Source organism: Erythranthe guttata, chromosome 10, assembly GCF_056151865.1.
Source record: "Erythranthe guttata isolate IM_541 chromosome 10, IM_541, whole genome shotgun sequence".
Classification (NCBI taxonomy): Eukaryota; Viridiplantae; Streptophyta; class Magnoliopsida; order Lamiales; family Phrymaceae; genus Erythranthe; species Erythranthe guttata.
The window spans coordinates 14,395,488-14,412,937 of NC_142542.1; the positions used below are offsets into that span (position 1 = coordinate 14,395,488).

The 17,450-nt window shown below is 35.8% G+C and overlaps 3 protein-coding genes across 3 annotated transcripts; 1 reads left to right on the forward strand and 2 right to left on the reverse strand.

Moving 5' to 3' along the window:
• The first annotated feature begins 4,419 nt into the window (after positions 1 to 4,419).
• LOC148767626 (putative WRKY transcription factor 46) lies at positions 4,420 to 5,187 on the forward strand. Its single transcript, XM_088824712.1, has 3 exons — positions 4,420 to 4,646; positions 4,765 to 4,869; positions 5,025 to 5,187. Exons 1-3 carry the CDS (start codon positions 4,420 to 4,422, stop codon positions 5,185 to 5,187), a joined length of 495 nt encoding a protein of 164 aa, XP_088680838.1.
• A 1,092-nt stretch (positions 5,188 to 6,279) lies between these two features.
• LOC148767627 (putative disease resistance RPP13-like protein 1) lies at positions 6,280 to 9,760 on the reverse strand. The gene is made up of 2 exons (XM_088824713.1): positions 6,892 to 9,760; positions 6,280 to 6,347 (listed from the first exon to the last, which is right to left on the reverse strand). The coding sequence occupies exons 1-2, from the start codon at positions 9,758 to 9,760 to the stop codon at positions 6,280 to 6,282; spliced, it is 2,937 nt and encodes a 978-aa protein (XP_088680839.1).
• Positions 9,761 to 14,919: 5,159 nt separating this feature from the next.
• LOC148767628 (putative disease resistance protein RGA3) lies at positions 14,920 to 16,419 on the reverse strand. The gene has a single exon (XM_088824842.1). The coding sequence runs from the start codon at positions 16,142 to 16,144 to the stop codon at positions 15,005 to 15,007; it is 1,140 nt and encodes a 379-aa protein (XP_088680968.1). The 5' UTR covers positions 16,145 to 16,419; the 3' UTR covers positions 14,920 to 15,004.
• Between the last annotated feature and the right edge of the window lie 1,031 nt (positions 16,420 to 17,450).

The following is a 17,450-nucleotide window of genomic DNA, read 5'->3' on the forward strand; positions in this document are numbered from 1 at the left end:
TATGTTACCTGATCGGGGATCAAATCATCTAATCGAGATCGCAGGTACGACGCTCGTTCAGGCGTTGAAGTAGTCTTTGACTGAGGCTCCCATCGGCTCGCTAATGGCCCCTCGAATTCCGTCTTCAATGTGCCACCCACCAAATAAGGAAAGTGCTCGTAAATCCATGACTGAAAGAGCGTCAGCCAGCCAGCCATCGAGTTCGTTGATTTTTGTGAGGCTGAGGAAAGCTCATCGTACAACCGGCAAAGACATGCAGTGCCCCAAGCATACTCGCCGATCCGATCCAAATCAGATACAAGATTTAGGTACTCAACGCTTACCATGTTGCCTGTCTTGTCGCACAGTATAGTACACCCGAGCAAAAATAACAAATACGCCCGAATGGCGTATGTCCTCTTCTCCGCACTATCTCTCATGGTCACTTTGCTAAATTTAGCCTTCAACCATTCCAACTTGACCGCTTTCTTCTTGTTTACATCGTCCGGGTACTCACCTAGCAACTCGAACATCAAAGTACTGGGGATCGTTTTGGAATCACGGACCAAACGCTCGCAAGCTACGGTACGCCCAACAACTGGCAAACCGATCAACGTACTCACATCGTCAAGTGTGATGGTCATCTCTCCAACAGGTAAGTGAAATGTGTTGGTAGCTGGCTGCCATCTCTCTATGAAGGCTCTAAGTAGATGGCCGTCCACAGTATTGTACGATGCCTGTACAACTGACATTAAACCACATCTTTGTACTACCTCTGTAATAAACGGCGCCGGCTCCCAACCTTTCAAAGTTCCTGTGTGATTTCGTATTCGAAATTCTGAGCCGCGCTCCGAACGATCTGGCCCTCCGTTCACAATATGATAAGCAATGTGCTTATCAAATTTTGTGTACAATTCCGGTATCTCGGGACCTCGGACCGGTTCGTTGCTCGAATCACCAACTTCTACAGTCGAAGGTAGAGCCGGCACCGGATTCGTTGACGAAGAACCCTCTCCAGACTTCTTCTTGGTCGTGGTCTTTTTCTTGGTCGTGACTGGTATGCCCTTGCCTCTATCGGATAATTCCTTCCTCTTCTTACGGTTCGAGACAGTCGGAGGTATACGAGGTTCACGTGGTTCTTCCACTGCAAAATAACACACAAATAAAAATTAATATACATAATATAAACACAAGCAAATAAAAATAGGGAAAAAAAAAAAAAAATTCACAGTTCAAATTCGACAGCTACCTATCGAAAATTGGTTGAATTTTCGACAGCTACCTGTCGAAAATTGGTTGAATTTTCGACAAGTCGCTGTCGAAAATTCAACCAATTTTCGACAGGTAGCTGTCGAATTACCAAAATTCCAAATTCAACAATTTCACCATTTTCGACATCTACATGTCGATTTTGGATGAATTTTCGACATCAACCTGTCGAAAATTCATCGAAAATCGACATATACAGGTCGAAAATGGTGAACGAAGAACCGACCCACGAATCTCAAATCAATGCTCAAATCGACTGAAATCAGATGCACCCATTACTAATTAACGATCATTCTAACCTAAAACAACCAAATCCTAATTACCCATATCAAACAATCAAATCTTAAATAAATATTAAAGAAAAAAAATCGAAACAACTATAACTTACTATTCGAAGACGACGACGGCGGCGGCTTTGGGCGACGTTGGGCGGCGTTCGGCGGTGTTTGGCGTCGGCGTCCGGCGGCGGCGATGGTTGGAGCGGCGGCGGCGGCGTCGGGCGGCGTGGGAGGGGTGGACGGAGGGAGGGGTGGACGGAGGGAGGTTTTTTTGTGTTTGAATTTTTTTTTTCTTTTTTTTTTATTTGGTTTTCAAATAGGTAATTTCAAAGAAAAAATGATGTAATTAGTATTTTGTATGAAAGGGTATTTTTGTACTTTTATTTTTATTTTGGTATTAAAGTAAGAAAAAACTTATAAATATGTACTCAATTGTGGTTTTCAACTTGGTAGTATTCAACTAAGCAAAAATTAGTATTCAAAATAGTTGCCCCCTTGTTAATCACCCTTCCACCATTTTTATCTTTCATGATCCCTTTAATCAAAAACTCCTAATATCTTTTTAGACATTTCTTTCAGTGATAAATCAGTCAAATGACACAATAAGGCTATTGGGAGGTTTATTTGTTGGCAAGGAGCTGGTGCCTATTAGTTTCATGATGGGAGGAATTTTGTGCTCCCATTGAATAGTTTGGATCTGAAAAATGATTAGAAAATAGCGTTACCATGGAATAAAACTTGATCTTCTGAAGGTGTGGTATCGAACTCTTGTCTATGTATTACGACCATTCTTGAGTTTTAGTTCAAAATTTACATATTATGGCAATTAGAAATGGCTAAGAAGAATTTAGCTTTTTTTTTTTTCTCTTATTAAAATGACGAAAGATAAAAATGGTAGAACGATGATTAAGAATTGGTGGAAGAAGATAGATAATTAGAGAATTACAAATTTGTCCATTTTCCAGATTTTCAGCAAGTTGCAAGTAATTTTTCTAAGCCAAAAGTGATTTGGGGTGCAAAGTGCCAAACAATTTATGTTTAAAGGGTGCAATCTGCCAATTTTGCAATTTAAGGGTGCAAAGTGCCAAAAGGGTGTAAAAAACACAGGATTAGTCTTGTATTTTTTTAGATGGATGTTGTTTGATGGATTTTATTTGATTTACTTGTCGAATTTGATCTGTAAAAAGACCATAAAAAGAAAAGAAAATCGTAAAGTCAACGCTGGAAACCAGCGGCAAAAAATAATTTCTGAATTTTTTTTTTTTTAAAAAAAGGTCAAAATTGGATTTTTGTGGTCCAAATTGATTAAATTGGAGTTACAATTAAGAATTGGGTGTAAAGGCTTGGGGGTAATTTTGTTATATACATTAATTTTTCATTTATTTATAAAAAATATTAAAGGGATGGGCTTATTGGCGAAAAAGATATAGCCCTAAACCTCGAGCTCATCGAGTTATTTTTTTTTTTGGCTCAAGCTCGAGTCCATTTTGCCGAGCTCGAGTCCATCTTCCTGTTTTGGCCAGATCAAGCTCGAGCTCGAGCTCATCGAGTTATTTTTTTTTTTTTTGGCTCAAGCTCGAGCTCGAACTCATTTAGGTTTTTTTTAATTATTTATTTTTTTATTAAAAAAAATATTTATAGTAAAATGAAAAAAATTATAAAAAAATAATAAACTGTAGTTATATTGTTTTTAATTTTTATATATTATAATATTTTATCTTATTATGAATTATCTAAGTAATATAGATTTGTTTATGTTTGAATACTATAAATACTTATTATTAAAAACTATTTACTATTTAACTAATAATTAATATATATATATATATATATGTAAATTAAAAAAAAAAAAAAAAAAAAACCAGCTCGCGAGTTGTTGAACAACTAAAATTGGGCTCGAGCTCGTGCTTGTCCGAAGCTCGAACTCATGAGCTCGAGCTCGAGGTAAAAAAACCCAAGCTCGAGTTCGAGCCTTTGTCGAGTCGGCTCGGCTCGTTTACCACCCCTAACCGCCAGACTGGTAGAAGTGAAATCAAAGAAATCTCTTTCTCCTCCACTGTTGCCTGCTGCCATTATTTTCTATTTTATGTTTTGTTCGTACGAATCAACCGGGCACCAAGCCTTGCGCGGTGCTTCATCACTAGTATATATATAGAGGTAAGAGGTGATATGACTCCCCGAACATTTTTTAAATGCTTATTACTTTATATAAGATTTATAAATTTTTATCATGGTAGCATTAACGCCCCGCGGAAAAAAAATATAGTGCACATCGGTCCCCAGGACATGAAATCTTGACTCCAGTAATTGTTTGAGGGGTGTGGATGTAATTATCAATACTAGAGGGACCTTAGAGTTATTTTAACATACCTTAGGGGTGTAGGTGTAATTTACCCTAAATATAATCACGCATATAAATTATAGGGTAAATTACGAAAATCCCCTGGATTTGGGCTAAATTACGAAAAATACCCCAAATATCCGTAATTACCAAAATTTCGTCGACATTTGTTTCAATAGTACATTTTTGCACAAAATGGGTACAAACTAGAGAACATTTCTCGGAATCAAGAAGATTTTGCTTAATTTGACACCATAAAAGATGAACGTGTACGAAGATTTATAGTCGAGGGGGTTGGTTGTAATTATCCAAATATGAGAAGAGAGTGTCGTAATTTGACCTTACTTAAGAGGTGGCCCTAATTTAGTCTAATAATAATAATCTATTTTTTATAAAGAATTGGTTTAAAGTTTACATATGTGGTGTCAGATCTACAAAACTCTTTCTAAATTGTCAAAAATAGCTAATTCAGTTACAAACTTGTGGTCTTCTCTATTTCTTTGAACATATAAAAATATGTTTGAATCTTTCAATGTCGTGACAGGTATAAGAATGGCGAGCGTATCTTCTTCTTCTTCAGAGGAATACAAGAAACTCGTAAACGAGATTACCAAAGGGAAAGAAAAAGTGAAACATCTAAAAGAATCTTCTTCCAAAATCGGAGATAGTGTTTTAGAGAGTAAGTTGGTCTCGTACGAGGAGGCTCTATCCCTTCTTAAACTATTTGCTCCACAAGGACAATGTCAGTACAACGTTGTGTCATCCTCATCAGACGAAAGGTGATTAATATTTTTACTAAAAAAAATTTATCATAAATGTATAAAATCCAAGGTGGTTGTTCTTCACTCTTCGAAATTTTCATCGATTAGCATATATTTTGTTCGGGTCTCTTTGCAGCGCACGGGTGACAGTGAGACCTAAGGTACCATCCGAAGAATTCGACGATGGATACAGTTGGAGGAAGTACGGCCGAGAATATATATTTGCTCCCCTTCTCACAAGGTGACGAATATGTATGCATGCTACTTGATCTAATCTACTTCTTTGTGCTCAATATACTACGGTCTCTCCCTTTCAAAATAATACACGTGTCTTTTAAGGTTTTTACACACACATGTTAAGAAATGATCGTTAAATATTTTTTTCTGAATGTGCAGAACCTATTACAGATGTATAGATCATGTGAGGGAAGGTTGTATGGCTATGAAAGAAGTGCGTATGTCAGCATATGAGCCGAATGCAGTTGATATCACATACAGAGGGAAGCATACATGCCTGAGGTCGGCACATGTACCACTCGAACAAGTCCTCGGGATTTGACTCTCAAAAATGGACCCTCACCGGACAAGTACTTCGTTTATGCTTTTATTACAACATAGGATTGACGAAAAAATCTACTCCATTCATTGGGTGATCAAAGTTTTAGAGAACGATCGAGCTTGCGTTTTGACTAATGTACTCGGGGAGTTGTTTTTTGATAGTAGAGTTAGGAACGCTATTATATCCGGGCTTGCAATGCGATGAAATCGCTCGAGTTGTTTAACAGAATGGACTTTCATTGTTCGAAAGCATGAATTGAGTGGGGTCCACAAAAATCGGCCAGAGATCGAGCATTATGCTTGTGTGGTTAATCTTCTTGCAAAATTTTGATTTTCGGTGTTCTTTGTTTTTTTTTTTCAAGGATGAAATTTGAATTGGTTTGGTTTTCCAGTTCAAATGTTAAGGATTGATTTTTTTCCAAAAGTACTAATTACGACCGTATTCGTCTGATCTCCACCCCTATGTAATAATCAAGTTACGGGAAATGAATATCTGAAATGATGTTTCAAACTAACATTATTTGCTTTTTTAGACTATTCGGAACGCATTACACAAAATAAGAGTATGAGAAATAATTAACCAAAGAATTTAAGATATTTATTAAGGCACCTAGGTGCAATAACACGGCACTGCGGTGCCACACTACAGAGAATTAGGTTGCAACCTAAGCATCCGGGTGCGCTTAAACGGCACCGAGGTGCCTGTCTACAGAGAGAGAGAGAGGGCTTTCAAGGGCTCGTTATCTTTCTTATCTGGCACCGCGGTGGAAAATTACAGAAAGTGAGGTGTAGATCATCTTTTTTTTTTTTCTTCTCACCTGAAAACTGGGTGTGTAATTTAACAACTACATCTGACACAGTCACACGAGCACATCGATAAACACGGGAGAACAACAAAAATATGAGAGCCTAGCTAGAGCTGCTAAGATTCCAAAAAGCAATTAACATTGGAATAAAGAGTATTCATCTTGATATTTCATCTGCATACTCGAAAAGCTCAACAAAAGAATAATAAATCACAGAATTAAGGACAATTTCTAACCGAATATGAGTGAATAAAAATGAAAAATCTCATGTTTCCACAACATAAAAATCAAAATCCGGGTTCAGTAGGAGAGAAATCCTCAACTTCCACAACATCTGATAATGAGCTTTCAAAACCTGTGTCCAAGTTATCAAAGAAAACTAATCAGCAAAAGGTGTCATTTTTCATATATGGTTGAACTAAGAATGCTGGTAAATGAGCTATATTCACATTTTAAACTAAAAAATAAATCAATAGAAAGATATGATAATTACCTCCTTGCTTTTTGTCAGCAACAAAATCATATCATTAATTGCCGACACCAAATTCGGAACCAAAACTAGTGGTCGATCATAGAACTTAAATTGCAAGTCTATTACTGAATATACCTCTTACCTACATTCCAAATTTGGTCTTTACACATTTGAATCTAAAGCTTAGGGGTTATGATTCTCAAATATTCATTCGTCGAATCACATTACTGGACAACAATGTAAATAGCATGAGTTAAGTTAGGAACTACCTGTCCCAAAGATGACAGCCTAAGACTGATGCCCCCTTCACGTACACGCTATTCTCGGCTATCTGAAACACAAATAAACAAATCCAGTTGGACTAATCATAAATTGCAAAGCAAATAAAAATTCAAATGGAGCACAAATGTCTTTCGCGTACAAATACCTCTAGTACGGTCCTCTGAATCTGGATTAACAATGCTTTTCATGCTAGGAGACTTGATAATATGCAGAGTCTGACCGTCAATAGTTATCTTCTCAACCCATTCAATCTTTTTATAATCCCTTTCGCCTACGCTGCACGTATGTTTGAGCTTATCACATCCTGAGATCACCAATTCTTTAAGAGATTTGGGCAAACCATCAATTGGCAATGAAAGAAGTTTGGGACAATTAACGATTGTTAGACATTCAAGTTTTGTATCGGTAAGCACCGGCAACTCCTTTAGCATTTGGCACTCATTGATTTCAAGAATACGAAGATTAGGGAAACGACTTTCACCGGAAACTACAGACATTCCCCAAGCAGTCATTTTCTTCATCTTTACTATCTTGAGAGACTCCAGACATAGTAATCCGGAAAACCGACTACTAACAGTGTCCAACATAGGCATCTCTTCAATGACAAGCGATTTAAGATTTTCCAGTATCCTCAATTCGTTCAGGACGGAGTTCTTCGTACAACGCATCAAGTGAATAACTGAAAGCTGGGGCAGAGTGCTCAACCAATTAGGAAACTTTTCACCATTATAATTTGCGATCACCAACTCCTTCACATTTTTATGGGGACAAAGACCGTCAAGAACTTCTTCACCATTTTTTACTGCGGCCTTCCATACAAATTCGATCTTGTCAAGGAATGGCTTCGTGTGTAGGCTAGCTTCCTTTGCATCATCATGACTAAGTACATACTCAAGATTTACAATGCAAATGGATCCTCTTAGCATATCCATGTCTTTAAGATGTTGAATACCATGATGAATTTTACTCTTTCCCACTATAAACGCAGACAACGTTTCAAGATTCACCAATTTACGAAACTCCAATGGCATGTTTTGTAGCATACGTGCACTAAAAATAAGATGCCGTAGAGTAACGACGTTCTTCATGTTCTTTGGCCACTGCTTAAGTCCATCACATTTCTCAAGCTTTAGTGTCTCTAAAGCGGTGAGCTGCCCAAACAAATCGGGCAACGCATAGAAAGGATTCCCAGAAAGATTGAGAAGGCGAAGACGCTTCATTTCAAAAATCGAATGGGGCACATTATCAATACCCATATTGCTCAAATCTATCACTCTTGCGTGCTTCATATCTAAAAGAAAATCAAACGAGACCTTGGTTGTGTCACTACTTTTGGATGACACTATCAGAGTCCGCAAGTTCTTCTTGTGTGAGTTTTTTGGCACCACATTATGCACAATCTTGCGGTCCACAAACATATGACGGGTTCCTTTTGGGAAGACGAATTCTTCTTTGCTTGTTTGTTCAACTTCGAAGACGAATTCTTCTTTGCTTGTTTGTTCAACTTCCCGGGAAAGGCAGATATCACCGGATATAAACCGGATCATGCTGTGAATCACATCATGGATTTTGTAAGATTCTTGCCCCTTCGAATTTTGGTTTATGGAGAGACGGAAGAAAGCGGCCGATAGCAACTTCTTGAAGTAACCGCAAGCAACATCTTCCGGGCGCATCTTTCCCGTGGGAATTACTAAACCTTCTGCCATCCAGAGTAAAACCAATTCATTCATTGTGAATTCGTGAGAACTCGGAAAAAATGAACTATAAACCAAGCATGCTTTTAGCTCTAATGGAAGTTGAAAATAGCCAAGTGCTAACACCGGGAAGATTTGATTTTTAATCTCTGCCAAGTGCCATAAATCGCAGCTCAAAACGTACTCCCACTCGGTACGACCACGCTTGTAGCGGAGCATTGTACCAATAGTCGTCGCTATGAGAGGAAGCCCTTTGCACTTTTTTGCTATTTCCATCCGAATAGGCTCCAAGTGTAAGTCGTCTATATGCACTCGGTTCTTGATAATTAGTGAGCAATATTCATCGGTTAAGTCCTTCAAAACGATTGAAGGGGCGGTGCCGACAATTTGGGACACGGCCGTACTAGGAGTGGTAACCAAGACCTTGCTTCCTTTTAACCCGAACATGAACGGAGAAAACAATTGGGCCCAGTCCTCATAGTTTTCACTCCAATAATCATCCAAAACCAATAAAAACTTGTTCCCATGAATCAATTTCTGAAGTTTCATTTGAATGGAATCAATGTTCGATAACTCACATCTTTCTCCTAAGGCAGACTCTATTATAGACCTTGTGATGCTGATGATATCAAAATTTATACCCACAGAGGTCCACATCTTCAAATCAAATTTATCACCAAGTCTAACATCATCACCGTAAGCAATTTGTGCTACAGTTGTCTTTCCAATTCCGGCCATACCCACAATAGGTATGACAGAAACATCATCTCCCTCGTCGGCCAACAATGTATCAACAATATGTTTAATTTCTATGTCTCGTCCAACCACACGCATCTTGTCCACCACAGAACTGTAAGGCCTAGATTCTAAAACCTTCTTGGACCTCTCATTATTGTAAAGCGACTCAATATTTCTTTCAATTTTTTCCAACTTCTTCACTCGATTTGCTACTTTAGTGGCCAACTTTGAATCGAAAGTCGAAAGAAGCATGTTTCTTACCTCCGTTTCTCCTTCATTGGAGGAATTTTCAGAGAGCTTGGCTCTGTATTTTAGAACATCCAAATAAATTCCATCGAGCAAATCGTCGGTAGAGTACACGACTGAAACCGCAAATTCCAGTAAAACCTTCCATGCCTTTTCGTTAGAGGAAGTCCATCTAATTTCTTCCATGCTATCCAACATAGCTCTTATCTTCTCAATCTTTCTTTGCAGCTCCATTGTCGATTTATCAATATTCCAAACTGCAGAGAACTGCTTCGCAGCTTGACTTGCGAATTTCTGCCCTAGTATTCGGAGTGGAGTTTGTAGAAGAGGATTCATTTTTCTGCTGGTTGCGAATATGAACAAACACTAGCTTTGCTTTATTTTTAGTGAAAAGAAAGCAAAGACAAGAAAACATAAAACAAGAAGGAAACGGCTCTGTCTCTGTTTTGTACAAACTTTTTTTTTTTTTTTTAAGCAAACACCACAATGGTGCCACAGTACAGAGATTCAGGTTTCTCAGATGCGCTAATCCCGGCACCGAGGTGCCTGTCTACAGAGAAAGCTTCATTCAACCACCCAGGTGCGCTTCTCTTGCACCCTCGTGGAACATTACTGAAAGTCGTGTTTTTCTGTCGGATTACATAAATTGAATTTCTTTTTCTCATCCGGTAATTCTTTTTCTCTTATATATATGTCATATGTGTGTGTGGTTTAGTGTATTTTTAGTTTCTTATTTACAAAAGCATTTGTATCCCCATTCACTAGTGCGATGCAAGGGATCAATTTTCTTTTTCTTTTCTTTTTTTAATTCTTTTTTGAATAAAATAAAATTAACAAAAACTTTTAACAGTTGATATATAATATAATATATACCAAAAACATTAAAAATAAAAATTCCATTTTAGTTAATTTGAAGTTATCTTGGTCACGGACCTTCCAGAAAAACAAGTCCCATATATAATTTGAAGTTATTTTTTTACATTGTTTCTAAATTACTTTAAACTAATTTTAAAAAAAAAATCAAAATAATTAACGTATATGGAAAGCAATATAGTTAAATTACATGGAACATCAATATAGTGATTAAATTGTTATCCAAATTCTTGAAATGTGAAGTGTTGACCATATTTAGGGGTGGAAATCGGGCGGAATAGATTGGAAATGGCTTTTTCCGAAAAAATCCATTATAATTTTTAAATGCCTCGAAATTGGCGGAATTTCGGAAATTTCAAAAATTGTATTACTTTATAATCTCTTGAAACAAATTTGGACATAAAGAGAATTTACACAATGTCTTCACTCTTTTTCGGAATTCTATAGCGAAATACATGAAAATCCAAAAACTAATTTACCAAAATTGCAATAAATAGAACCATATGTAGAAAAAATAAAAGTTCATTACAAATAAGTCCATCAAGGAATACTTATTCACTAAGGGGTCCACACAAAAAAAAATTTTGCCAAAAAATCATGATATTGTCAAGAGGTCTATAAAAGACTAAAATACCCCATCACATTTTAATATGCTCTAATTTCATCATTTTTATTTAATTTAACCTCAATTTCACCCCAAATTTCTCAAATTATTCAATTTTGAGTACAATTTCGTTCGTCGCCGCCGTTGACTATTTTTTTTTTCTCCTCCTTTTTTTGCCGGTTTTCGGCGTTGACTCTTTCGATTGTTTTTCTTTTTCGTTTTATTGTTATTTTTCTTCTTTCTGCCTGCGGTTAACGCCGGTCTCCGGCGGTGTTGACTTTTTTTTTTTTTTTTTTTTTTATTTGATTTTTTTTCTTCAATATATTTTTGCTTGTTTAAATAAATAGTAATATTGTTGTCGTTTATAGTCATATTAACTATATTACTGTTACTCTGTTGCACAGTAATATTTACACAACAAAAATCACTAATATTGTGTAATAGAGTAATATTAATATGTTGTTCGTTCAACATAAGTAAACATAATAAAAAGCCAAAATAATTAATATTGATGTGGTTGAGAGTAATATTATTGTCATCCATATTACCGTCAACCATAGTAATATTATTGTGTTTTTAGTTATAATACAATAGTAGACAATAATATTATTAAGTTAATCGGTCAACAACTCAAACAAAACAAAAAATCCAAAAGATTATATTTATGTGGTTGAGAGTAATATTATTGTGTTAATTTTACAGCCATATACATTATTTCGCATTTATTTATAGTACATATTTAAGGGATAAAATTGGCGAAAGAGATATAACCCTTGAACCTAGAATAATAAAAATGGTTGGTCAGGGACTATGCATAAAAACACTAAAAAAAGGGTAAATTACAACCACACCCCTCAGGTATGCTTAAATAATTTTAAGGTCCTTATGGTATCGATAATTACATTCACCCCCTGAAACGTAGTTAGAAACTCTAATGGGATAAGGCATTGGATACATTATTCCGATAGGGTTATAACGGACTATTACTTTTAGCTAGTGGTGGAGATAACAATAGAATTATGGGGTGACATAGCTCCCACAACATTTATTAAGTCACTCATAACTATTTGTTGTCTCCACCACTTCCTGAAACCAATAGTCCGTTAGAACTATATCGTAATAACGTATCCAATGCATTAGAGTTTATAACTATGTTTCAAGGGGGTGAGTGTAATTATCGATACCACAGGGACCATAAAGTTATTTAAGCATACCTCAGGGATATGGGGGTAATTTACCCTAAAAAAAACAATATACAACACATGGTTTTTTATATAAGAAAAAATGCAACAGATAGTTCTGAAACTAATTATTTTTTTTCAAGGTTTTTAGTTTATTTGACCCTTAGTCAAAATTTTCATATAAAATATAACATACATTATATTATGGAATTACAAAAATAAATCAGAAAATTATATTATATATTTCGAAAAATAATCAAAATAATTGTAACTAAAGTCGTCGGGAATCGAAATTTTTGGTAGTTTTATATAAAATTCCAATTCCGTGCCAAAAATGCACGGTTCTAAATTCGGATATTTTTTAATCGGAATCTGTGGAATTCCAAAGTTGCATTCCGACACCCCTAACTACATTGCATTTTTTCTTTTTCTTTTTATTTTATTTTATTTTATGAAATATATGTATGATGATGTTTTTTTTGGTATGTCTCGTGATTTTAAAATTATTAAAATATATTATTGAAATGATGTATAATGATGTTAATTTTAAATGTATTAAAAATGCCCATACTAGCTTATCATCGAATCAAGTTAATCAACTGATGAATCTTTAGTGCATTAAATATTAAAACAATTAACATGGATCATGCAATTAATTCGTTAAACTTAATATTATCCATTTGTCCATTCTTTTATTTTATAATAAAACTTATTTATTATTTGAAATTTGAAATATATATATTAACATTGTATATTAATGTACATTTTGGTAGAATTTTATACATAATGTATAAAATAATATATTTTTTGAGTTAACTACGAATAATTTAATTTAAACTTAATAATTTATTCATATCTTGGAATATTCTATTATCAACATATATAAGCGTTTAAGAGAAACAAGGTCATTTTAACCATTAACGTGTAGAAGAACCCATACAAATATTGTATTAGTGAGCAAACATTTACATTTTTATATTCAATATGATTGAAATATTTTATTTGATCATTCATATTACACAATAACTAGAAACTTATTTTATATTAAATTAATCATATATAATTTTATTTATTTATAAAACAATTAATAATGTGATATTTTAAGCAATTAAGTCTTAAATACTGTAAATTATCAACTAAAGTAGTAAGAATAGTGTGTATATATATATATATATATATATATATATATATATATATATATATATATATACTAGGGGAGTCGCACCGCGCATACGTAATGCCCCGTAGATATGAAATTTCAAAATTTGTTATATATTTTGACGGTCTATTATATACAATATCATACAATTAATTTATGCAAAGAGACAGTACAATAAAATAAACATAGTTTCAAGTAGCATGTAACATAAATTGCTTAAGATATTGCCGTAACCACAAAAGAAGTTCTCAGTTCTCAGCATTAAGAAACAAAAAGAAACAGTTGCTAAGAAGAAAACAAAAGTTGCTAAGAAAAAAATTGGGTAAATTACATCCACACCTCTGAGGTATGCTTAAATAACTTTAAGGTCCTTGTGGTAACGATAATTACACTCACTCCCCTAAAACATAGTTAGAAGCAATAATTGGATAATGCATTTGATATTTTATTCCGATAGAATTCTAATGGTATATTAGTTTCAGGAAGTTTGGAGACAACAAAGAGCTATAAGTGATTGAAGAAATGTTGGGGAGCCATGTCACCCCCTAACTCTATGTTGTCTCCACCACTAGCTAAAAGTCGTAGTCCCTTAGAACTGTATCGGAATAATGTATCCAATGCATTATCCCATTAGAGTTTCTAACTATGTTTCAGGGGGTGATTGTAATTATCGATACCACATGAACCTTAAAGTTATTTAAGCATAACTCAGGGGTTGTTGGTGTAATTTACCCAAAGAAATTAAATAAATATAAGGATAAATTACACCTACACCCTTGAAGTATGTTAAAATAACTTTAAGGTCTCTGTGGTATTGGTAATTACAATCACCCCCCCTGAAACATTGTCCGAAACACTAACGGAATAATACATTGGATAAGTTATTCCGTTAAGGTTCTACCGGACTATTATTTTCAGGCGGTGGTGGAGACAACATAGAAAGGTAAGATGTGACATGACTTCCCAAACATTTCTTAAATCCTTATTACTTTATATAAGAAAGATTTATAATTTTTCATCATGGTAGCATTAATGCCCCCGCGGAAAACAAATATAGTGCATATCGGTCCCCAGGACATGAAATTTTGGCTCCGGTAATTAATTTAGGGGTGCGGCTGTAATTATCAATACTAGAGGGACCTTAAAGTTATTTTAGTATACCTTAAGGGTGTAGGTGTAATTTACCCTAAATATAGTCGTGACTCTCAGGCATATAAATTATAGGGTAAATTATGAAAATCACCTGGACTTAGGCTAAATTACAAAAAGTACCCCAAATATCCGTAATTACCAAAATTCCCTCGACATTTGTTCCAATATATAGTACACCAACCCCCTTATGATGTGATTTTTCACGAAAGCTTTTTTACTAGAGAGTAATTTTGACCCTTAAAAAGAAATTCCACGTCTGCAGGAGTACAATTGACATTTTTCGGAAAATATTGCCTAGACTCAAAAATATTTTATGAGGAATCAGACACCGTAAGGAGGTTGGTGCAAGACGGAAACAAACATTGGGGGTATTTTAGTAATTACGGATAGGTGGGGGTATTTATTGTAATTTGGCCTACATTCAGGGGGTTTGAAATTTACCTTAAATTATATATTATTTGAAAAAAAATATAACTAAACAAATGCAAAATCTAAGTAATCCATGGAAAAATAAATAAATAAATAAAATAATAAGACACGTGAAACTTGCTAGTTAACCAGAACCAGAGAAGTAGAAAGCAATGTAAAAATATAATTCAGACACAAACTTTTTAATGTAAAGATAATTTTTCAAGATCAATCCAAATGTTGTTTACATGTGCAATCTCTCGTCTTCCATCCTTGTAGTACAACCGCTTACTCATTTTAGGGCAGCAACGTACCCTGAGATCTTGAACCGAAGCCGGCAATTCAGGCAAAGAAATCATCTTTTCGCAGTCGTTTATTTCCAATGATTCGAGTGAGCGGAGATGCAACAGAGACGGAAGAACCGTAAGTTCCGGACATGATCCAATCGTAACATCTTTGAGGCATGGGAAATCACCATCCTCCATTCCAGACCATTCCACAAGGTTCGGCATGTCGTCGATACTCAATTTCTCTAGCTTCGGAAATGCAACTTTAACACGAGTTTCGGACTTTCTGCAGAATAGGGAATTAATATCCCTCACACTTGTCATCTCCACAAGATCGAGGCTCTTAAGAGACGGCAGTTCGCCAAACGAGGGCAACGTGTCGCAATTTATGCATCTTATGAGGAATATTGTGGAAAGATCGACAAAAGATGGATTGGTTATCCAGCTCGGAAGCTTCGAACCACAATAATCTGAAATGTCTAAAACTTTAAGGTTAAAATGAGGCTGCAGACATTCTAAGATGTCGGTTGCATCGGGGTTTTCGACACTACCCCAATACAAGTACAGATTATCTATGCGTTTCTTATCGCACAATGCAGCTGCCTTTGCTTCTTCCGCGTTAGATACATTATGAAGATTTAGGATAGAGAACGACCCGGCGATCTCGTTCATGTTTTTCAGCTCCGTTATTCCGCACCCATCGTCGGTTTCCCCCACGATGAACGCATCTAATGTTTGGAGTTTGGTTAAGTTTCCCATCCCACTAGGCATGACCCTCAGCTGGCCAAAAATCTGGAGGTCCAGGTGGCGAAGATTAATCAAAGACCCGAATCCCCGTGGCAGTTCGTCGATTCCAGGGCAGTCCCTCAATCTTAATGTCTGAAGAGAAAGAAGAAGATCGATCGACTGAGGCAATTGATCGATGGGAGTGTTGGAGATGTCTAGGAATCTCAAAGAATCCAAATACTTGATGGAACACGGTACGTGTGTTATGTTGCTCGAGCTCAGATCCAATGTTTTTAAGAGCTTCAAGTGGGGAAACCTTAAATTGCACATTTTATTCCTCGGAATACAGAGATTGACAACTAAGAGTGTGCGAAGTTTCTTGAATTTTGTAAGAGCATCATCAACTAAAGCGTCGCCATGTTTACGACAGTCCCATGTTAAGTGTAGGATTTCTTGGTTGGTCGTATCCAACTCATTACCATCTCGGATTCTTACGTAATCGCCTCGTTGGATAATGAACCTAGCAATTTTGGATTTGCCGTTGACTTGGTAATGGGAAAGATAAGCAGCAGTTGGCTTTGCAGGTACGATGATATTTTGATTAAGCAAAAAGTCAAAGCACAAATTACCCACGTCCTCCATTCGTTTCGTCACTTCGAGTTTGATGCATTCTTCGGCAATCCACATTTGTACCAATTTATCTTTTGAAAATCCGTAATCCGGAAGAAATAGGGCAAGATGCCGAATACAGTTCCAGTAATCTATTAGGGGAACTTGCGAATTTTCAATGTCTTCTTCTTCTATGCCATGTTCTTCATAAGCTTTTCGTCGTTTTGCTCTAAGATTAATTTGTTCTGTAGTTTCTTCAGAGGGAGATGCTTCATGTTTTATAGCAGCAGGTAACTTCATCTGCAAAGGTTAACCAAAAACTATACATATATACAACAGATTTAAAAAAAAAAAAAAATTAATAAAAAATTATGTAGGGACCTTTTGGTTGAATGAAGTGGTGGCAGAAAGCTGATTGAAAAATGGATGGCAAAGAAGTTTCTCGACTGCCCATCTATTTTTTGATTCATCATCTTTGTGTGTCTTCATACAAGAAGAGAGAAACCTATACAACAGCTCGAACAGAAGATAGATCTTCCCCTTGATTTCGATAACCTCGACACATTTCAAGAGGTTCGGATGTTCCAATTTCATCAGAATCTCAATTCCGCCGCCGCCGCGGCGGAATTCCTTCAAAAAGTATTTCACGCCCGTCACCCGATCGACCACTTCGTAGATCTCATTGCCCGTTCCTTCTTCTCCGGTCAGTTGGTGTTTCAGATATGACATGTTAGCCAATCGGTTAGCTCCCATCATTCTTGGACAATATTATACTCTACCCATCTCTTTTTTTCAACAAACAAAATACTCTGTTTTTAACAACAATCATTATAATAATGGGTCATATTTAGGTAATCACAACAATAATTCTACATTATTCTCCAATTTGTACCTGTTTTACCGGGTTTTTAGCACTTTGCACCCTTGGATTACACCATTTTAGCACTTTGCACCCTTAAATTACAAAATTAGCATAATGCACCATTTAAACATAGCTTGTTTGCCACTTTGCACCCCAAATCACTTT

Coding starts and splice junctions, on each gene's coding strand:
- LOC148767627 (XM_088824713.1), bottom strand. CDS start 9,760: ATGAATCCTCTTCTACAAACTCCACTCCGAATACTAGGGCAGAAATTC. Junction 6,348..6,891: donor TTCAGAGGACCGTACTAGAG/GTATTTGTACGC, acceptor ACTTGGACACAG/GTTTTGAAAGCTCATTATCA.
- LOC148767628 (XM_088824842.1), bottom strand. CDS start 16,144: ATGTGCAATTTAAGGTTTCCCCACTTGAAGCTCTTAAAAACATTGGAT.
- LOC148767626 (XM_088824712.1), top strand. CDS start 4,420: ATGGCGAGCGTATCTTCTTCTTCTTCAGAGGAATACAAGAAACTCGTA. Junction 4,647..4,764: donor TCATCCTCATCAGACGAAAG/GTGATTAATATT, acceptor GTCTCTTTGCAG/CGCACGGGTGACAGTGAGAC. Junction 4,870..5,024: donor TTTGCTCCCCTTCTCACAAG/GTGACGAATATG, acceptor CTGAATGTGCAG/AACCTATTACAGATGTATAG.